The sequence below is a fragment of the Lampris incognitus genome, chromosome 16 (assembly GCF_029633865.1).
Source record: "Lampris incognitus isolate fLamInc1 chromosome 16, fLamInc1.hap2, whole genome shotgun sequence".
NCBI lineage: Eukaryota > Metazoa > Chordata > Actinopteri > Lampriformes > Lampridae > Lampris > Lampris incognitus.
In genome coordinates, this window is record NC_079226.1 from 31,995,766 (window position 1) to 32,018,088 (window position 22,323).

At 46.7% G+C, this 22,323-nt stretch overlaps 1 protein-coding gene across 1 annotated transcript in view; it reads left to right on the plus strand.

Moving 5' to 3' along the window:
• plekhh1 (pleckstrin homology domain containing, family H (with MyTH4 domain) member 1) overlaps window positions 1–22,323 on the plus strand; it is a 43,357-nt gene that overhangs the window by 11,801 nt on the left and 9,233 nt on the right. The window contains exons 3-19 of the mRNA XM_056295849.1: window positions 5,209–5,271; window positions 6,315–6,464; window positions 6,556–6,639; window positions 7,146–7,227; window positions 8,807–8,989; window positions 9,640–10,415; window positions 11,228–11,306; window positions 12,125–12,216; window positions 12,565–12,712; window positions 13,341–13,477; window positions 14,447–14,557; window positions 15,249–15,335; window positions 16,697–16,855; window positions 18,559–18,639; window positions 19,676–19,855; window positions 21,521–21,632; window positions 22,143–22,255. Of these exons, the coding sequence (XP_056151824.1) occupies window positions 5,209–5,271; window positions 6,315–6,464; window positions 6,556–6,639; window positions 7,146–7,227; window positions 8,807–8,989; window positions 9,640–10,415; window positions 11,228–11,306; window positions 12,125–12,216; window positions 12,565–12,712; window positions 13,341–13,477; window positions 14,447–14,557; window positions 15,249–15,335; window positions 16,697–16,855; window positions 18,559–18,639; window positions 19,676–19,855; window positions 21,521–21,632; window positions 22,143–22,255 (2,637 nt within the window). The remainder of the gene's footprint in view (window positions 1–5,208; window positions 5,272–6,314; window positions 6,465–6,555; window positions 6,640–7,145; window positions 7,228–8,806; window positions 8,990–9,639; window positions 10,416–11,227; window positions 11,307–12,124; window positions 12,217–12,564; window positions 12,713–13,340; window positions 13,478–14,446; window positions 14,558–15,248; window positions 15,336–16,696; window positions 16,856–18,558; window positions 18,640–19,675; window positions 19,856–21,520; window positions 21,633–22,142; window positions 22,256–22,323) is intronic.

Here is a 22,323-nt window from a genome sequence, read left to right on the forward strand (position 1 = left end):
TGTTTTGTTTTTGTTTTTTGTTTTTTTGCTTTCCCCCCTTTTTCTCCCCAGTTGTATCCGGCCAATTACCCCACTCTTCCGAGTCGTCCCGGTCACTGCTCCACCCCCTCTGCCGATCCGGGGAGGGCTGCAGACTACCACATGCCTCCCCCGATACATGTGGAGTCACCAGCCGCTTCTTTTCACCTGACAGTGAGGAGTTTCACCAGGGGGACATAGCGCGTGGGAGGATCACGCTATTCCTCCCCATTTCCCCCTTCCCCCCTGAACAGGCGCCCTGACCGACGAGAGGAGGCGCTAGTGCAGCGACCAGGACACATACCCACATCTGGCTTCCCACTCGCAGACACAGCCAATTGTATCTGTAGGGATGCCCGACCAAGCTGGAGGTAACACGGGGATTCGAACCGGTGATCCCTGTTGTTGATAGGCAACGGGATAGACCGCTATGCTACCCTGATGCTCCCTAGGGGTGTTTTTTGAAGGAATTGCTGATTTTTATTGCTTTGAAATGAAAATAATACTGTTAGGATAAGTTTGAATTTAAAAACTCGAGTTCAGTGACTGGCGATACCTGTTGACATCGCAGATGAGTGATAGTCCCCTAGTTGGCAGCTTTGACGGGAGATTTTCATTTTCATAAATGGCTGTAAGAACGCCCCAGACCACAATAACATGGGAATTTTTCAAATTGAGCGATTTCCCCAAGTTTTTCCATTTCATTCCATCGTTAATCCAATACTTGAGATAGATTACGTTGCCTGATTTTGCCATAAAGGGCCCTCGGGGGGGGGGGGGGGGGGCAACAACAGTCTCCATCATTGGACTCAAGTCGGTGGGATCACCCAGAGAGGACATGTGCAGCAATGTCACGAGGTTTACCTTTCGTGTAAACATTTATTTTAATGACACGAGATGTTTGGATCAGCTCTTATCACTCGTCCGCCTGGCCTTTTTAGCGCAAGGCATGAGATTTGAGTCGACTCAGATGCAGCACGCTGGGCTCTGTGACCTGCACTGAACCCTTTAGTTAAATATTAGGACTTGATAGGCTATCTTTCTTGTAAGAGTCGATGGAGCAAAACGTGATAACGCCTTTGACATGATGACACCTTTTCCACGGTTTCACCCGCTTTTGCACCGTGCACGTTGAACCACACAAAAATAATTCTTTAACCTGTTTCTTACCCCTAATCTGCATCTGAGGAAAGCCGATTTTAAGAGATGCAATCAGTACATAGCCGTTGCCGTAACTTGGCATCATGTGGTCAGTCGAATTTGTCGTTCAGTAAGGTGCTCTAACATTTTAGTGTATTTATGAATTTAACCCCTGTCACCATCTTAATAACGCTCTCCCCTTTGTCTGTTGTTTTTTTTTTTTTTTACATCTGTTAACATTTGGACCAATAGCGTTTCACAATTAATGATTGAGCGGGTTGCCGCTAACCATTAGCTCTGTTTCACAAGGGTCAATGGTTAAATTCAAGAGTCAGCTAAAACTGGAACAGATACAAACTTGTCAGATGAACCCTATTTTCCCTTTTTCCTTCAGAAAGTAGCATGTGCAGTATATAAAAAAAGTTAATAAATTAGTTAGGAACCATTTACTAGTACAGCTAATTTTGTCCAAGCGAAAACCACCACTGTTTAACCATTTTTTTGGGGGGGGGTTTCCCCCCGGCCAATTACCTCACTCTTCCGAGTTGTCCCAGTCGCTGCTCCACTTGCTCTGCCAATCCGGGGAGGGCTGCAGACTACCACTTGTCTCCTCCGATACATGTGGAGTCGCCAGCTGCGTCTTTTCACCTGACAGTGAGGAGTTTCACCAGGGGGACGTAGCATGTGGGAGGCTCACACTATTCCCCCCAGTTCCCTCTCCCGCCCCGAATAGGTGCCCCGACCGACAAGAGGAGGCACTAGTGCAGCGACTAGGACACATAACCACATCCGTCTTCTCATCCGCAGACACGGCAAATTGTGTCTGTAGGGATGCCCGACCAAGCCGGGGGTAACACGGGGATTCAAACCGGTGATCCCATTGTTGGTAGGCAATGGAATACACCGCCATGCCACCCAGATGCCCCTTTATTTATGTATGTATGTATGTATGTATTTATTTATGTAGGTAATTTAGATCACTCTACCGATCTGGGGAGGGCTGCAGACTACCACATGTCTCCTCTAATACATGTGGAGTCACCAGCTGCTTCTTTTCACCTGACAGTGAGGAGTTTCGCCAGGGGGATGTAGTGCGTGGGAGGATCACGCTATTCCCCCCAATCCCCTCCCCCACGAATGGCGCCCTGACCGACCAGAGGAGGTGCTAGTGCAGCGACTAGGACACATCCAACTTCCCACCCACAGACACGGCCAATTGTGTCTGTAGAGATGTCTGACCAAGCCGGAGGTAACATGGGGATTCGAACCGGCGATCCCTGTGTTCGTAGGCAACAGAATAGACTGCTACGCCACCTGGACACCCTCAGACACCCCTTTAAACCAAATTTGAGGTGTGTGTTACCAGTATGTGTAACTACACCTGATCCATCCTTCATCTTACTGTCCAGTCACAAAAGAAGGATGCGCTAAAGCTATGTTTTGCTCACGGCTGGACATTGTGTTCTGCTTCAGATTGTAGATTAAACTGAACGTAATCCAGCCACAACACAATGAATGAGCAACTTAAAGCAAACGGAGAGGAGGATCATGGAAAACGCTTTAGATTAAAGTCTGCTGATTCATCAAGATGCATAATGGGAATTTTCAAGCATAGATGCCCAAGGATCTGAACTCATTAAAACCTGACTTTGGAAATGACTCCCTCTCTCCTCTCTCTCTTACACAGTCAGACTTACATACTCACTTACACAAATGCATGCATGCAAAATCGCACACACATACACACACACATACAAATGTGTATGTTGTCATCAAGTTTTGCAAAATTCAGAGCATTGCCTTTAACTATCTGGGTTATTAAGTGGGTTTCACCCTGTTTGCCAGCAGTTCACCTCACTGTCAGGTCTTGTAATGAAAGAGGGCAGGGTCAACATATCTACTTGTGACGGAGGTATCAGCTATCTGGGGAGGAGATGGTGATATGCTGCTGCTGACCTGGTCTCCTCTGATCTGCCCAACTCTCCGGACACTATCAGTCCCCCTATCTAGACACCATGCTGATGCAGAGCGAGTGGGGCACACACTCCCTGCTTGACATCACACACTTCCCCCGGTGCTCTACGTGTCACATTTTGCAACAGCATCGTAATTTCAAAGTCCGCCCCACATTTTGGGGTAACAAGCACTCTCATAGGGAGTGGCTTCAATACTTCGGTGACTTGTAACGCGAGACACCCCTACCTCGATTTTCAGCTTCTCCCAACACCAAACGCTTTTAGGCTGCAGCGATGGCTGAACAGATGCTGGATGGCTGACATAGTTGCCCCACGCCTGGTCAGCGACTCGGGCCTCACCTGTTTGCCTCCATGCTGTAGACACCAACTACTGCTAAGCAGATTCAAGAGACGGCAGAGAATTAATGATGGTACTCAGGTGTTCATGGTGATAAATCCGAATTCTTAAAAAAAATGGCCCGGAAATCCTCACCCCTCCCTCTAAGACCACCACTTGGGTGCTCTTGAGCAATGTCCTCTATCTCCGATTGCAATCTGAAAAACCTATCCCTGGTTAAATAGAGGTTAATAATAATAATTTAAAAAAATACAACCCTCGAATTGGGTGTGTTGGAAGTTCCAGCAGTCAACCCAGAGTGAGTAAGAGCGACCTCAGCGATCCTCCTTGTGACCTTAGATTAGCACTCCCTCTATGAGTTAATTTATGACTGTAGGCCCCGGACTTTATTCAAACCCCAGTCGGTCTCTAGGCAGCCGTGTCAGCTGCAGTCTGAACGGGCTGCCTTGCTCACAGCTCAATGACTATTAGTTTCTGACCTCCTCTTCACCTGCTGACCTCTGAGCTCTGCTCTTCCGAGGAGGAGGAGGAGGATTTGCTGGGTGTTCTTGGCTCCTGAGGCTGCCTGATGGCCTGATGACCAGTTATCACATCTGTCCTCCATGATTCCTGAGGTTTTACGCAAAGTGTTTGCTCACTAACTACTGCTTGATCTCGCTCAGCTTCACTCAAAAAAAAAAAAATGCTCTTGAGCTGGAGGTGAAAAGGCATCCAACCTGCTACCCATCAACCTCTGCCCATTTGTTTGTGCTTGTTTGTGTATATTGTACTTCTTGGAGCACGGACACACCTGCGTGTGTACATGCAGAAGTGACGATGTGTGTCTTTGCCAGTGTGGTGAGTAACCAGGTTTGCACAAAAAGTGACGCAAGCATGTGCACACAGAACGGTCACAGACTATAACTGCGGCCCCTCCATCAACCTCTTATTTGACTAGGGTTACTTGTGAGAAAGGCAGGGGGTTTCTGTGGAGGGGCTCTCTGTTAGTTCGGTGGCTATGTACTGTGTTTACAATACCATGCCGCTGTGCTTAGAGAACAAGTCCTTAAGACATGGCAAAACATGTGATCTCATCCGAGATAATCCCCCTGTCGCCCTCTCCCTCTCTTTCTCTGTCTCTGTCCCTGTCTCTCTTTCTCTCTCTCTCTCTCACTCCCTCTCTTTCTCTCTCACTCGCTCTGTCTTTCTCTCTCACTCCCTCTTTCTCTCTCTCTCTTTCTCTCTCCCTCCCTCTCTCTCTGATTAGCTGGTGATTGACTCGCAAAATCATGTCAAAACCTTTCTCTGCTTCTCCCATGTGTTACTGTTCGATCATCAGTACAACAGTTTGGCCCCTGGTATTTGATTAAAATGCAGGTTCCCTCCTAAATCCCCACTCGATAACTTTTGGTATGTCTTCTTTTAAGAGAGAGAGAGACATACAAAGAGGGAGAGGTGAGATTGGGTCCACCAACAGTCTACTGGCATGGTGGTCTGGTCTGTCTAGCGCCAGATTACAGTTTTGTCTTGCCAGAACCTGCACCACTCTGATTATCTGTCATTGTTTGAGCTGAAGCTGGACTTTTCTTAAACAAAAAAAAACAAAAAACAAGCCATTGCAAAAGGGTGGAGTCCACCTTTCTGTAGAAGTCATTTGGAGGTCTGGATTTTCCCATAACCCGTCCCTGACACACACACACACCTCCCAAGTTCAGTCTGTGTTGGTAACCATCATGGCCTCTTTTGTCCCTATCCCAGATGCAGGAACTGGAGCAGAGGGTAATCGAGGCGGACCAGCGGGCCGAGAGCGCTGAGAAACAGGTACAGCAGCAGTTCATACTTTCCTCTGACCACGGCCTCTTAATCCTGACCCACAGTACAAAACAAGCAAGATTAAAAAGATCTTAATAGTCAATGAAGAGGGCTTCTTCATAGTCCTTTGTTTCCACCCTTGTGTCATGTTGGCTTTGTACATCCTTCAGTCTGTCTTTGGGATAGTTTGACCATGCATTCTGCAAAGGTATGGATTCACACGGTATTATTAGCTGCTTTGGATGAACGTGCTCACCAACAGCTGTATAGTAGGCTGACGTTAGTTAAAGTTCAGCTGTGGTTTCAGCCTCATGCTGCTGCTGATGCCAGTTGTAGCATGTGTTGTTTTATAAGGTTGTCTGTTTGCACGTGTGCTCTATTGCCCCGGGTCTAAACCACTTTTTCCCACAGGGGCTAAATTAGACAAAACACGTAGCTGTTTCCAGCTATCTTTGCCACATTCCCATAGGTTGCAGTTATCTTTTATCTCAACATTTCAATTAAAGAAATCTACTTTACTTCACTGCATTCCATCAGTGATAAATGAAGACTGAAAATAGGGCCAATAAAATTCCAGGGACTCGTATCGCTACCACATAATTGCAGTCACATGCGTTCAGCTGGGTATTATGTTTCCTATTGGCCACCTCCCAGTGAAAGGAGAGCTAGAGCCCATTACAGGGCTTAACAAAAGGGATGTGTGTGGTTTTATTTAGCGTCAGCAAAGATCAGAAACCCTATGTCTTCCACCTACTCTCTTTTTGTCTTTTTCAGTTGGGGTTAATCAGTAATTTGCCACCATTTTCTGGGAGTTCCAGGTCATTTCATGGTGGTTACTTGATGATGTCCCCTAAAGGGGGGGGGGGACCCCTCACATCTCACACCCCACAGGCCTGCAAAGCTTTTTCCTGTCAAGGCTGTGGAACTGTTTTCTCCTTCCTTTTGTTTTCTTCCAACTTTTTTTTCTTCGCTCCAAAATAATCGAATTGAACCATACAGATTTACTATCTTGGCTGTATTGGTGCATTCAGTTATCAAATTACGTATTTCAGATCCATGTCATGGAAGAAAAGCTGAAATCTGCGAACGTACAAACCGGCGAGTCGGAGAGCTTGCTGTACAGAAAGCACCAGGATTTGACCAATCAAGTTCAAGAAAAAGACGCCGCGATAAAGAGATTGGAGATGCAGCTGGAAAAGCAGGTATGCGAGCCCGCAGATAAGGAACAGAAATGTCCATTTTTGTTCCTAAATGTAGTTTGTAATCCGGAAAACCTGTTGTCTTTGACCGCAGATCTTAGTCAGAGCCCAGGAGGCAAAGATCATTGAGGAGAAGGCTGCCAAGATTAAAGACTGGGTTACCTTGAAGCTCAGAGAGGTAACCTCAGACATGCAAAGTTAAACCCCTGACTGGAGAAAGAGACACACATCTTTCGCCTCACTGGTGTTGCACTCCCATCGAAACGAAGCAAAGATTTTGATTATTTGACGTTAACATAATCGATGAAAACAGATTTCACAATGTCTGGTCATTGGACAGTCCCAATAAATATATAAATATGTATTAATATTTACATCTCGTTCGGTTCATACAAAAACATATTCCTGCATTTACTGTTTCACAGGAGGTGGAAGGGAATGCCTTTTTTTTTTGTCGACGCCCCCCACCCTCATTATGTATTTTTTAAAGATATGTTTTGTATAATTAATTTTAAGTTATGCAATGGCATTGCAAAAAGTTTCGCGAGTTCTAAAAATGATAAAGCTAAGTTAAAATGTCTGACATTGTCACCTTCCAATTCAAGAAAGAGAATATACGGTGTTCTTTTTGATTCTTTAAGTTGATTATTTTTCCTTGTCGTCCACCGTCTGTTCTTGTTGTAGATGGAGCAAGAGAACCAGCAGCTGAAAAGGAGCAACCTGAAGCAAGCAGAGCAGATCCTGCTGCTTCAGGACAAACTACAAGGTTTGGAAGTAACTAACCCTAATACATTTCATATTTTACACATACACAGACTTTTATATATCTATCTATCTATCTATCTATCTATCTATCTATCTATCTATCTATCTATCTATCTATCTATCTATCTATCTATATATATATACTATGTATATATATATACTATATGTATTATATAGTCTACATATTTACAAAAGTTACATAAATAAACATAAATAAAATCACAGTACATATTTAGATACTTTCTTTTTATTGCCATGCAACAATATTGGTGGTAAAATCATGCATCTCTGGGCGTCCGGGTGGCGTGGCGGTCTATTCCATTGCCTACCAACATGGGGATCGCCGGTTTGAATCCCTGTGTTATCTCCGGCTTGGTCATGCGTCCCTACAGACACAATTGGCCGTGTCTGTGGGTGGGAAGCCGGATGTGGTCATGTGTCGTAGTCACTGCACTTGCGCCTCCTCTTGTAGGTCGGAACGCCTGTTCGGGGGGGGGGGCTGGGGGTAATAGCGTGATCCTCCCACGCGCTATGTCCCCCTTGCAAAACTCCTCACTGTCAGGTGAAAAGAAGCGGCTGGCGACTCCGCATGTATCGGAGGAGGCATGTGGTAGTCTGCAGCCCTCCCCAGATCGGCAGAGCGGGTGGAGCAGAGATCGGTACGGCTCGGAAGACAGGGGTAATTGGCCGGATACAATTGGGGAGGAAAAAAAGGGAGGGATCATGTATCTCCAAGGACTCAGGCTAAATATCTGCGATGTATGCTAGCTATTAGAGGCGCCTCTGTCTAGTCAGCTCTTATTTAGACACAGGGAACATGTGACACCATATGTAAAAGAGAAACCTCTGGAAATTAAGAACACAACATACGAAGTGGTCGTGTTAGAGTTAGCGACATGAAGTTAATTCATAAAAATGGTCTTGCTGAAGTTGCGAGAAAACGGAGACGGACAACTTCTCTCTTTAACTACACCAACGCGTGTGTAATTTATTGCTGCACTATCAACCCAAAAAAATGCAATGACGCTGCCCACAACAACAACACACTGAAAACCAAATTAGCCGTGATGTCGCCGCGTTACCATGGATCCGCCCCGAGCTCGTCAAGTGAGCGAGTCTACACAAAATGTCACATAACCTAACTGTACATGTTGAACAACACAACGAATGACAGGCTGTGGGGAATTATGTCCATAAGTCCGCTAAGTGTCCACTACAGAATCCTGTCAAAATCCTCATCAAGTGTCCAGTGTTTATATCCAAGGAGTTCACGTTTTAGGAGCACAGAGTTCAACGTATTTATGAAATGTATTGTTTGCTACAATCTGTCTGATGGTTATGTCACGTGTGTTTGTGGTGGGGATTATGGGTATTTAAGATGGCGACTCTGTATTTATTAGAAATCTGAAGAAGACCCTTGTGCTCGAAACATCACAGCAGCTAATAAGAATCCTGAACCGAAGCTATTTGGTGTGTGGGTCTATCTGTTCAACTCTGTAAAGTATTTCTTGGGATGTGCGTGTCTTTTTTATCATTTCATATTGTCATGGTCAGTATTTTCTCCCCTCTGTATCTTCCAGCTCTCCTGGAGAAGCCTGCTTGTCCTGGATCCCCTACCACCTCCCCTCTGATTGATACCCACCTGGTGCCCAACAGCCCCCTCTACCCACCCAGCTGCCCAGGCACCCCACCAGCCCAAGATGAGAGCTGGAGACCGCCTGGTCCCCGTACGACGGCCTCTAATATGAAGACCTCGTCAGCAGGTGTGCAGGGTTATGAATATTTTCAGGGAAAGAGTATGTTCACTGAGGCTGGCCAGCGGCTCATCACATTAAGCTGGATGGCTGACCTTACCAAAATGCTATTTACTATTTCAACTGTACATCCATTCCTAAATGTATCACCCACTATTGTCTTACAGTGTGTTTCTGCTGGTATTTAGCACCTACTTGTGTTACTACTCAAGCCGAACTCCTCCCATTCCTTGGCTTAGTAGGAGTTGAGAGGTGGATGCTAGGGAACAAGCAGAGATGCTAATCTTGCAACAAAAAAAAAAAAAGATTTGTAAATGGTGCAAAATATGACCATAGACATTGTGCCGCAATTTAACAAAACTCTTAGTAAAGAGTTGGCAACTAAAAACACACCTCGCCATGACTGGTATCGGCAGTGCCGTAATGACTGACAATCATAATCATACATACATACATACATACAGTAGGACTGAACATTTGCCTATGCCACTGAAATATTTGTGATGAATTTTCTCCACTTTCATTGCCTATTAACTAAAGTTAGCTGTTCTGCGTTATATGTTGAATGACCTGCTATATGTTGCATGTGAACAACCCACCAAGTCAAATTACACTTGATTCTTATTCTGATTTCTTCACGTGTATTTTCCTCCTTTCAGATGTGAAGTGGTCTTCTGAATCTAAAGGGGCATGCCAAGCAGACATCACAGTCAATGATGCTCATGGTAGGACCAGTAACGGCCCCAGCAGCCCTGTGCCCTGTGGTGGACCAGAGCACGGTCCACCACCCTCCACCAGGGACAGACGGGCTGGGGGCTCCGACAGGGACAATTCCTCTGACGAGCTCAACAGCAAGTTCCGCTCTCAGTGCCTTCACTCCTCCTCCTCATCCTCCTCGTCTTCCTCCTCGACCTACGAGATGGCCCATGGTCCCAGCAGCCCCGACACTCCCACTGGCATAATTCCCAAGAGCCCACTCCTGTCGCGCTCCCCCTCCACCAACCAGCCCTTTCCAACCCTTCCCCAGCCCCTGTCCCATCAGTCAGGAACCAGCATGACCTTACCCAAGGTACGGACCCCACTGACCCCCAGAGACAGCATCCAACTGGTGAAGAAGCATTATAGTCAGCCCCAGCCCGGCCTGGACAGGCTCCACCACCTCAATGTGAACATAGACATCATGACCTCATCCTCCTCCACCTCCTCCACCCTCCAGAGCACCGGCACCGTGGCCTCGCCCTTCACCCAAGTTGTGGAGGAGACGGACATCGATGATGGGCTTCCTGACACCATGGAGGGAGTGGTGGAGGGCCTGGGATCGGAGGAGCCGCCCCGTGATGGCGTCTCATTTGTGGGGCTCGCAGAGGAACTGGAGCGGTTGGATCCAGAGGTTCTGAAGCCACCAACCCCTCCCTTGCACCGCTTCCCTTCCTGGGTAGGAGCCCACCTTGCTGTTTTGACTCGGATAGTGTGTTTGTTGTTGTTCAGAATCTTTCCACTTTTATCTTTTATCTTGGAAATAAAACAGACAATTCCCAAGACAGTTGACTACATCCTCCTGCACACAACCTTCGCTTTCAGTCCAAAACAAAATCGATATTTGAACATCTATGTAGAAATTAAACCTTAGCCAAGGATTTTACCTGGCTGGGGTCATATAACTTACAACTGAATGTTGTAATGTAGAGTAGGGTGTTTTTTGAAAATACATTTTATGTACAAGTGAAAACAGTTCTGATTGGTGGCACAGTGGCGCAGTGGTTAGTGCTGTTGCCTCACAGCAGGAAGGTCCTGGGTTGGAGCCCTGGGGTTGTCCAACCTTATGGGTCATCCCAGGTCGTCCTCTGTGTGGAGTTTGCATGTTATCCCTGTGTCTGTGGTGGGTTTTCTCTAGGTGCTCCGGTTTCCCCCACCATCAAAAAATGACATGCATGTGAGAGTTAATACTGCTGTCTGTGCCCCTGACCGAGGCATGGCAAGATGAACTGGAGTTGGTCCCCGGGTGCTGCACGGCGGCTGCCCACTGCTCCTAGCTACACAGCTAGGATGGGTTAAATGCAGAGTATAATTTCGCTATGGGGATCAATAAAGTATATCAAAATAAAAAAAAAATAGTCTTTTTCAAAGCTTTACTTCAAGTCTTTTCTTTCTACTAAGCACCGGGCAAACATAACCAGAGGTGCAAAGTCTCTATGGATTTCTTAGTAGCGCAGTCAAATTACATTATGACTTTGTCAATTTATACAGGAGAGTCGCATCTATGCTGTGGCCAAGTCAGGGATGAGAGTTTCAGAGCCCAGCCCTGGAACCAGGGGTCCCGGACGAGGTAAGAAGCCTGCATACAGGAAAATAAGTTCTCTTTTCTCTCGTCATCGGTGAACACCACTACTCGATTGCTGTGTAGCGGTTACAGTGAGGACCCCCCCTCAGATTCAGGACGATTTTATTCCATTCTGCTAAATCAAGCAAGGAAGGACAATGAAAAGCCGGGTTTCATGGATTAATTCGTTTCTTACTGGTGTGTGTGTGTGTGTGTGTGTGTGTGTGTGTGTGTGTGTGTGTGTGTGTGGATGAGTCAGATCTCCATGTAAATTGATACATCATTCAGCTGATATTGAAGTGACTGTGGGGTGGTGGGGGGGGTGCGTAGTTGGTTGATCTGTCATTGCTGCTTTTGATGTCACTTCCTCCTACCTGAGGCTGCAAACACCTGTGCAGGTGCAGGCTCCTCTGTGAGAGGCTTTGAAAAGCTCCCTTTAAAGTGCCAAGGAAGACCAGGAGGGGGGGGGGCATGCTTTTTAATCCACTGTGATGAAAGGATGGGGCAGAGGTATAATTAACACTTTTCTTTCTGTCTAAACCACACCATTTTTTTTTTTTTTGGCAAACAGTTGCAAAGGAACTTGACAGTATTCAGAATAGTAACTTTACCAACTGTCAGGTGCCCGGCTGTCAGTGATCAGTTGTGCACTGAGTTATAGACATTGTCAGTCCAGCTTTTAAGGAAGGTCCATCCACGTTTGCCATATTTTGCTCTCTAGCTAGGCAAGATATTTGATGAATATCCTCGAGCCAACTTTGATTTTGTTTTCCTCCCGATTATTGCTGCTTGACTCTACTTGCCCATTTGCATGTGTGTTGCAGCTTCCACCTTGCCCCAGTATCCAGCAGCAGGTCCGTTCACTCACCTGATCTACAAGAATATCAACGTACCTGTGTATACCACGCTGAAAGGAGTAAGTAAAATGTTCTTTTTTAGTGAAAGGAAAATATTCTGGTTTTCTCCCTGGGTTGATCTGTGCGTCACACTGACTGCAGCTTGTCTATTCACTTTGTGTTGTATGCTGTCAGAATTGTTCAGACATACTTTGTACTGCCACTCTGCTCTGTGTGTGTTTGCTGAGCCACTTAAGAAAATAAGTTTTTTGAATGTCAAAGCAACTTTAATCTGAATTGAAATAGATTTTACTAGCTGGGCAGTACTGCAAAAACAGGAACTTTCCTTCTCTTTCTTTATGTGTGTGTGTGTGTGTGTGTGTGTGTGTGTGTGTGTGTGTGTGTGTGTGTGTGTGTGCACATCTCAGAAAGCCACTCAGATCAGTAGTGTGCCTCTTCCTGATGATGAATCTGGGTCAGAGGACGACAGCAGCTCTCTGGCCAGCCTGCGGACCTCCACCCTCAGCCCCGACAGAAAAGGGAGTGTTCCCGGGAGCCCTCGGGCCGTCAAGAGAGGTGAGAAAGTACAGATCGCAAAGTAGGCAGGAGCGAATCAGACCCAGAATCAATATAAAAAGTTCCTTAAGTTAGGGTTATGTGCTAAGAACACTCATAAGAACAAAATGTAGCCTGACGTCCAAGTAGAGGGCATGTGTGTGTGTTTGTGTGTTTCAAAGGAGAACTGGAAGAGAAATTGTTTTCCCTGTTTTTACATTTGTTAATGCACGTACAGACTAGGCAACTTTCGTCCCCCATCCAGAAGTTACTGTTCACTCATTGGCCGACTGAGTGGCCTTGGATTCAAGTCTCATAGTCCCCCTGTGGTTCACACTATGCCGCTGTGCAAATTCACACTACACATCGAGACGACGTTGCACAACCCACAAGATTTTCTTTAATAAAGCAGATGTGGTAGTCTGTGTTAGACATGTCGAGCAGACATTTGTTCTCCCTGCATAAATCCACAAGCCTTGCATCCAGAACCCGGGTCAAGCGATAAGCCATTTTTTCCAAAGTCGAGCAACAGTAACACAACAACTGTGTTTGCGGCAAAGCAACAAAGCTTGTGTGTATTTGCGCTGCACTACTTCTGATGCTGACACACATCTGCCCAACCGTGGTATATTACTCTGTTCTCTCCTAGGTGTGTCCATGTCCTCCATCAGCTCAGAGAGTGATTATGCCATTCCTCCGGATGCCTACTCCCTGGACAGCGACTACTCCGAGCCTGAACACAAAGTCCAGCGCACCTCGTCCTATTCCTGCGAGAGCACTGGGCCCGTGAGTACACGCCTCCTTTCTGCTGCAGAGGCGTAGGGCTACGACTCTGACCTGTTTTATATGACTGTCCAGAGGGACAGTGAAGTGGTCCTGCAGTCCACCTGAGAACAATCACAGGGTTACTCATCTAGTGTGACTCACAGGTTCAAATGAGCAACGCTTCCACTAATGATAAGATGCAGAAAAATGCAATTAGCCATTAAGCTATTTTTGAAGTTGCAAATTTTGAGGTTGAAGAAAAGTTCTGCATTGTATGTGCTTTTTTTTTTTCAATGCTTTTCCACCCCAAAGAGAAAACCTCTAGATCTAATGCAAACATATAGATCGAGGATGGGGAGGTCTTCTGGATACAACTGTACATAGTCTGTGCTGGCTGTCTGTGTTTAGTGTTTTAGGTTGATTTATTTGCACATATAACAATTACACACACGGGGATCACCGGTTCGAATCCCCGTGTTACCTCTGGCTTGGTCGGGCATCCCTACAGACACAATTGGGCGTGTCTGCGGGTGGGAAGCCGGATGTGGGTATGTGTCCTGGTCGCTTCACTAGCGCCTCCTCTGGTCGGTCGGGGCACCTGTTTGGGGGGGGGGGACGGGGGGGATAGTGTGATCCTCCCACACGCTATGTCCCCCTGGTGAAACTCATCACTGTCAGGTGAAAAGAAGCGGTTGGCAACTCCACATGTATCGGAGGAGGCATGTGGTAGTCTGCAGCCCTGCCCGGATCGGCAGAGGGGGTGGAGCAGCGACCAGGACAGCTCGGGAGAGTGGAGTAATTGGCTGGATACAATTGGAGAGAAAAAAATCCAAAAAAAAATTACACACAAAAAGAAGAGTAACTGCAAGTGCTTAAGTTACATAAAGGAATCCCAGATGCTCTTTACATCCAAGGAAAAAGATCAAACCTGTTGAATGTTAGCTGCTGAATGTGGCCAGTTGTGTTCAGCTCAGGTTCTCTGCTGTGTAGGAGACGCTGGAGAAGTCTGGCTACCTGCTGAAAATGGGCAGTCAAGTAAAGGCTTGGAAACGTCGCTGGTTCGTGCTGAGGAACGGAGAGATTCTCTACTACAAATCACCTGTGAGTCATGCTCGCCCTCCACCTGTCCGCCTGTCTCCTCCCTTGGATTTCTTGTTTCCAAAGAAAATATGACATGAAATGTCCACATTTTAGCAGACATTTGTTTGCACCACCTGGGTACCACAGTAGCCCAGTCGTTAGCACTGTTGCCTCGCAGCAAGAAGGTCCTGGGTTCGAACCCCGGGCCGTCCCAGGTCCTTTCTGTGTGGAGTTTGCATGTTCTCCCCATGTCTGTTTCTTCTGGGTGCACCGGTTTCCTCCCACCATCAAAAAGACATGCATGTTAGGGTTAATACTCCTGTCTGTGCCCCTGAGCAAGGCAATGGAAAGAAGAACTGGAGTTGGTCCCCGGGCGCTGCAGCTGCCTACTGCTCCTGGACAATAGGATGGGTTAAATGCAGAGAGCAAATTTTGTTGTATGTCCGTACAATGACAGATAATAAAGTGTCTGTGTCTTCATCTAAGCACCTAACCACCCACAGTGTTGCCAGGGAGACGGTTAAAAAATGAAAAAGATGTTGTATGTATATCCATCACCACTGCAGTCCTATGCTGCAGAGGCAGGGAGTCAGGAAGTTGGTGAATTGCACATGTAGTTCATGTCCACCTGTTCGTTCTTGTGGCAACGTGGGTGTGAGTTAAAGGTTGTGATGTGTGTTGAAGCTGATGTCTGATGTGTGTGTCCCTGTAGAGTGATGTGATCAGGAAGCCTCAGGGTCAGATGGAGCTGAACTCGTCCTGTCGTATCGCACGCGGAGAAGGTGCACAGACATTCCAGGTGAGTGATGTGTACATGTGACTCCGATAAACCAGGTGGATTTTTCTTGAAAAGTTTGTTAAGCATCCTATTTTTAAAGCATTCATCTGTCAGAGTGCTGCAACACAACTCAAAGATGTTTTAAAATGCAAATCAAGCATCGGCGCCACACAATCGGGGCTGCCTTCCACTGCAGACGGTTTTGATGGTAGTTAGGCCATTTTTTGGACAGGCCTGCAACTGAGTGGTCGTTGACATTTGTTTGGTCAGCCAACCCGAGGTTCAGCTTTGGGTTCTTCCGGCTCTGTCACTACGGGAGAAATGAATGGGGTTTTGGTTAAATGCCTGAAATAAGGTCTGTGGTCAACACAAGTTTTAAAGATTGGGAAATTTTGATCTTGTGAGATAATCTTCAGAAATAGCTATTTACACAACAAGCCAAGTGGGTTTTCTATACAGTTATAAATGCTGTAATGTAAATTAACAAAATCAAACTGAACGAGTTTATCTTCCTTAACAAATATCCAAATCTCATAAGCTTGAATTGTTTACCACTCTTATTTGAGGCATTAAACAAAAATTCCCATTAATTTTTTTCCCATAGAGAAAGAGCCGAGGGGTGTCCGGGAAGCGTGTCAGTCTATCCTGTTGCCTACCAACACGGGGATCACCAGTTCAAATCCCCGTGTTACCTTCGACTTTGTCAGGCGTCCCTACAGACACAATTGGCCGTGTCTGCGGGTGGGAAGCCAGATGTGGGTATGTGTCCTGGTTGCTACACTAGCGCCTCCTCTGGTCGGTCGGGGCGCCTGTTCAGGGGGGAGGGGGAACTGGGGGGAATAGCGTGATCCTCCCACGCGCTAGGTCCCCCTGGCGAAACTTCTCACTGTCAGTTGAAAAGAAGCGGCTGGCGACTCCATATGTATCAGAGGAGGCATGTGGTAGTCTGCAGCCCTCCCTGGATCGGCAGAGCAGCGACCGGGGCAGCTCGGAAGAGTGGGGTAATTGGCCACATACAATTGGGGAGAAAAAGAATCCAAAAAAAGAAGAAAAGAAAAAAAGAACTTATAAAACTTCTACTGCATTGATAATGGCAGCTGTGTCAGCTGTTTGCTAATTCACAGACAGAAAATGGTGAATAAATGCAGCACACACAAACACACACACACACACACACACACACCAATATTCTGAGCACTCTCTCTGAGTGGGGTTTTGCATACCAGAGAAGCGGCTCAAGATGACATCAGGTATGGCAATCCCCTGGAATGTTTTCCCTGACCTCTTTGGCAGCTGATTTTGATCTCCTCAGACACGATGATGCTATCACTGTCGGCTTTGCTTTGCATTTTTCCCATAGCTCTCTCCACTCCTCTAATCAGTTGATTACAGAGAAGAAGACCTTCTACCTGACCGCGGATTCACCCAACATTTTGGAGGAGTGGATCAGAGTTCTGCAGAACATACTCAAGGTCCAGGCCAGCAGCCCGGTCACTGTTGAGACAACCGCCAAGCCCACTGTGAGGGGCTGGCTGACGAAGGTTAGGCATCCTAGGTCATTGTGTCATGTCCCCAGTGTAGCTTCACCCCTCTGTATCTATTTCACGTTTGACATTTTATGTGGTAGTTTCATACCTCTTCATCACTAGTTGATAGTCGCTATGTTGTGATTTCATGCCTCCATTTATCTCTTCTTTTTTTTTGTAGATTCTCAGAGATTTATATCCATTTTGTGGGATTTTGGCATGTTTGGATTTTTGTAACTGCAACAACAATTACTTGTAATCAGTAGAAAATCAGCGAATCATTAAAAGAAATGCAAGTATTCTGTTATTTATGTGCAAAGCATGGTATTTTTTGCTTGCTGATCTCATGTAAAGCTCGTGCTAATTTGGTTCATACAGAGGCCTTTGTGCTGCTCCATACAAAGCATTTCCAAAAATACTTGGATGTAGTTGTCATTCTATCTCAGAGATTCAAAATTTTCCACAAATCCGTACCATCTCCGTTGCTTACTTGTGGGGGGGGTATGGATTAGAGAGGTTTGTGCTCCCTCAAACAACATACCAGAAATATCTCATGTTTTGGGCAGGGGGAGGGATTTAGCCTTCTCGTTCAAATCGTAAGACAATTCTCTGTCATCGGGATGGAGATGGCATGACCCTCAGCTTTTCCGGCAGATTCTTGGACAACTGTGTCACGCTGAGACACGACTATAGGACCAGGGCTAGGTGGAATGCTGGGAAGCGAGCTGCAGGCCCCCTTCGTCCGCCCACCCCCTGCTGGCAGTATCCTTAGCTTTTCTTGATAAAGATTTATATTCTGAAGGTTTGAATAGCTCTGACCGTGCCAGGTGGCGTGGCGGTCTATTCTGTTGCCTACCAACACCAGTTCGAATCCCCGTTTTACCTCCGGTTTGGTCGGGCATCCCTACAGACACAATTGACAGTGTCTGCAGGTGGGAAGCCGGATGTGGGTATGTGTCCTGGTCGCTCGCTGCACTAGCGCCCCCTCTGGTCGGTCGGGGCGCCTGTTCGGGGGGGAGGGGAAACTCGGGGAAATAGCATGATCCTCCCACGCGCTACGTCCCCCTGGCAAAACTCCTCACTGTCAGGTGAAAAGAAGCGGCTGGCGAGTCCACATGTATCGGAAGAGCCATTTGGTAGTCTGCAGCCCTCCCCGGATCGGCAGAGGGGGTGGAGCAGTGACCGGGATGGCTCGGAAGAGTGGGGTAATTGGCCAAGTAATACTGGGGAGAAAAATGGGGAAAAAGCCAAAAAAAAAAGAAAAAGAATAGCTGATACCCTTTGACTCCAAAGGCGTGTTTTGATGAGGCTTCGGCAGACGACTGGCAGCCCCTCGACCCCTCTCTTCAGATCTGTCAGCTTTGATCAACCAGTTGTGATGTGACGAGAACTCTGATGAGGGGGTCTATTATGCCATCTTTCTCAACCTTGGTGACCCCTGGTTTAGGGATATGATTTAAATGGTTTTCATGTCCATCCGTAGACACCTGGGACACCTGCTGGTCAGATCTGGCAATTGTAAAGTTCCTCGTAAACAAACATGCTGTCACACTGAAAAGAAGTAACAAAGCCGATCTGCATATCCCAGAATATGAAACTAGAGTCCTTTATATACAGGACTTCATGCACAACATTAAAGTCAGGTAGTACTGGAGTTGGCCATTCAACCTCTCGCACACTTTTCTCTCCAGTCATCTGTTTCTCTCTCTGTGTTTCAGGTCAAACATGGACACTCCAAGCTGGTCTGGTGTTCTCTGGTCAGCAAAAGCTTCTATTACTACCGCAACCAGGATGACAAGGTTGACTTCTCAACACAACAAGACACTCTCTCCTTGAATATGCTCTGCTTTTTATCTTCATCTGTATTCACAAGTCAATTAATGGTCACATCTGGGCCTCTTGGTATTTGAAATTAATTTTTAACGGTTGTTTTAATCAGTTTGGAGTGCCAGATGGGTGGGGGTTGCCCTAAAAGAGTGGGTTTCAAACTATGGGTTAGTACCCACAAGTGGGGCCAGGATGGTCGCAGGACGTCCACAATAAACCCGTTTTCCCTAGAAACAGAGATTGAAAGGGCAATTTTTTTTTGTGAGAACATTAATTTTCATACTTTCTAAGTCAGGGCAGCATGGTGGCATAGTGGTTAGCACAGTTGCTCACAGCAAGAAGGTCCTGGGTTCCAACCCTGTGGTTGTCTAACCTTGGGGGTCATTCCAGGTTATCCTCTGTGTGGAGTTTGCATGTTCTCCCCGTGTCTGCATGGGTTTCCTCCGGGTGCTCCGGTTTCCTCCCACAGTCCAAAGACATGTAGGTCAGGTGAATCAGTCCATACTCCTGGTCCCTAGGTGTGAATGTGTCATGTGATGGACTGGCAGCCTGCCCAGGGTGTCTCCCCGCCTGCTGCCCAATGGCTGCTGGGATAGGCTCCAGCATTCCACGACCCTAAGTAGGATAAGCGGCTTGGATAATGGATGGATGGACTTTCTAAGTCAATGCTAATAAGGCCCTGATTGAATTGTATTCCAAAAGATCACTGAAATATCATTTAATGCTAACATGGCTTGTCTGTTTCATCTGATCATTAGCAGCCTGTGACTGACAACTGAAAATTGAGATACTTTCTAGGGATAAAGTATTTTGCTCAAGGGCACTCGTACACTTTGGCCGCATGGAGGCCCCCGGTTTGGGGAGAAATGACTCCAAGCAGATTAAAGCAAACTATACAAATGGTCTTCAAGTATTTGACACAGGCTTGGTTGGCTTGGTGTGAAATCTTGACTAAGTTAGTCCTTTCCCCCACTGTGGCTGACTGTGACTCTAATATCCCCACATCAGTTCCCGCTGGGCCAGCTCCGGATGCGGGAGGCGTTGGTGCAGGAGGTGGACCGTTCCTGCGATTCAGACGAGGACTATGAGGCAGGGAATCGAGGATTCCTGTCCTCACACTGCACCCTGGTGGTCCAGCCCCGAGAGCAGAGCCCCACCTACCTGCTCATCGGCACCAAGCAGGAGAAGGTCTGAATCTACAAGGACTATAAGCTTATTCATTTGTGCTCATTTTCCTGCATCCATCACAAGGCACTGGACTTAGCCCTGAACCAGATAGCATCAGTAAATGTATCATGATGATGGGCATCCGGGTAGCGTGGTGGTCTATTCCGTTGCCTACCAACACAGGGATCGCTGGTTCGAATCCCGGTGGTACCTCCGGCTTGGTCAGGCGTCCCTACAGACACAATTGGCTGTGTCTGCGGGTTTGAAGCTGGATGTGGGTATGTGTCCTGGTCGCTGCAGTAGCGCCTCCTCTGGTTGGTTGCGGCGCCTGTTCGGGGGGAGGGGGAACTGGGGGGAATAGTGTGATCCTCCCATGTGCTACATCCCCCTGGCGAAACTCCTCACTGTCAGGTGAAAAGAAGCAGCTGGCGGCTCCACATGTATCAGAGGAGGCATGTAGTAATCTGCAGCCCTCCCTGGATCGGCAGAGGGGGTGGAGCAGCAACCGGGAAAGCTCAGAAGAGTGGGGTAATTGGCCGGGTACAATTGAGGAGAAAAAGGGGGAAAAAATGTATCATGATGATGATGAGGTCTACATTATAAATACCAGTGGGAAAAATTCCCCGAACAGAAAATTGCAAAAAAAGATAGCAACAAATGGAGGTAGAGAGGAATGGTTTGTTTTAGCCAACTTGCAGCGAGTTGCAAAACAGGAAATCATTGTAAAGTCAGTGTAGTATATCTGTCTTGATGCTATCTAAATTGTCTGTTTAAACCTTTCTTTTTCCAATTGTACTCGTATCTATTTGGCCATTTCAGTAGCTAACTGTTTTAGCTTGTAATTTAAAGTTAAATTTAAATTTAAAATTTATCACAGCACAAAATGGGGTGGAGTTGGGTGTGGGGGCAGGGGATGGAAAGTGTTATCAATCTATACCAATATGAAAAATGCTTTGCTGGGTGCCAAAAAGTTATGGCTTTCAAAACCTGTGAATATTTATTTTGGTAAATAATTAAGCAGACGGCTCCCCACCCTTTACAATCCAATGTCCTTCCACACGTTCATGTCTCTGCACATTTCCATAAGCAGCAAAAATGTTTTACAGTGCTTTTCCACATTATTGCATCTTGACATTTCTGCTGGATCGGTTAGGTTGCCTACGAAATTGTGAGATGTAGTTAGCATTAGTTGTGCCACTTGAGGGCCACCGTCTCCCGATGGGACGGTTGCCGAAGTGGCTGCCAATTCCTACTGGCCACCATTTGTGGTCACTCGAGTAAAATGTTTACTGATTGCCCAACTGGGGACTGGGGTTCGCGCCCCGGTCTCGTCAGATCCGACTATGGCCGGACTCGATGCAGCAGCAATCATTGGCAACGCTGTCTTCGGGAGGGGGGCGGAGTCGGCTTGTGTTCGTCATGTGAATGCGTCTCTGTGTGTGTCGGAAAAACAGTGGTTCGGCTTGGATTCGCCTTGTCACGAAAGTGGGGAGGCGCTTTCCTTCGAGACTGCCGGCCGGAGAGATGCAGTTGGCGAACGCATGCAATACGAGGGTGGGTGTTTGAATTAAAATAGGGATCAATTGGCCACTAAATTGGGAGAAAAAAGGGAAAAATCAGAAATAAAATTTAGAAAAAAAAAAAGTTTACTGATTGCACCTTTAAACCATGCCTTTTTCTTCCCAGGACACGTGGCTGTACCACCTGACCGTGGCGGCGGGCAGCAGCGCTAGCTTTAAGGTGGGCACTGAGTACGAGCAGCTCATTGGTAAACTCCTGGATGCCGAAGGAGACCCAGGTGAGACGGTCTCAGTTAGTTAGCAAGAGAGTATTGCCGCAAAGTTGTTGATTTTAGTCGTCATCTTAATTCACAACTCACGAATTTGTAATTTATTTTGCTTAGTCATGTGATTATTTAAAGAACTCGTTTTGTTAAAATGTCATTAAGGATATTTGTGATTTGGCTTAACTTGGCTTTGGCTAAAACGTCATTGTAGTTTAAATATATGCTGTAAGGTGCACCTTACAGCCAGGCAGGAACAGTGGGTGATTTAGGCTTGCAAGGGCTCTATAGGGGGTACAGATTTAGGTAGTAGCGTGTTACATGTTATTTCGATCCTGGGCAACTTAAAGCCCTACTCCAGACGCCAGACAGTGTTTATGACTGTGTGAATATGATCTGCGTGAATGTTTGTCAGCTGTTGTTGGGTCACTGTAATTTCGTAACTCAATCTTTCTGTTTGGGTTTTTTGTGTGTGTGTGTGTGTGTGTGTGTGTGTGTGTGTGTGTGTCTCCTACTATTCCCCAGAGTCTGGTCTGTGGAGGAGTGAAGCGTTGTGTTTCTGTAAGGAGGGTCTGCACTCCCCTCTCACCACCCTGCCCTCCGAGGCTCTCCAAACAGAGGCTCTCAAGCTTTTCAAGGCCAGTCTCTGCAGCACTTACTTTTCTCTTTCTGCTACATCTTTCTGTATCCCCTCTGTTGTTCTATT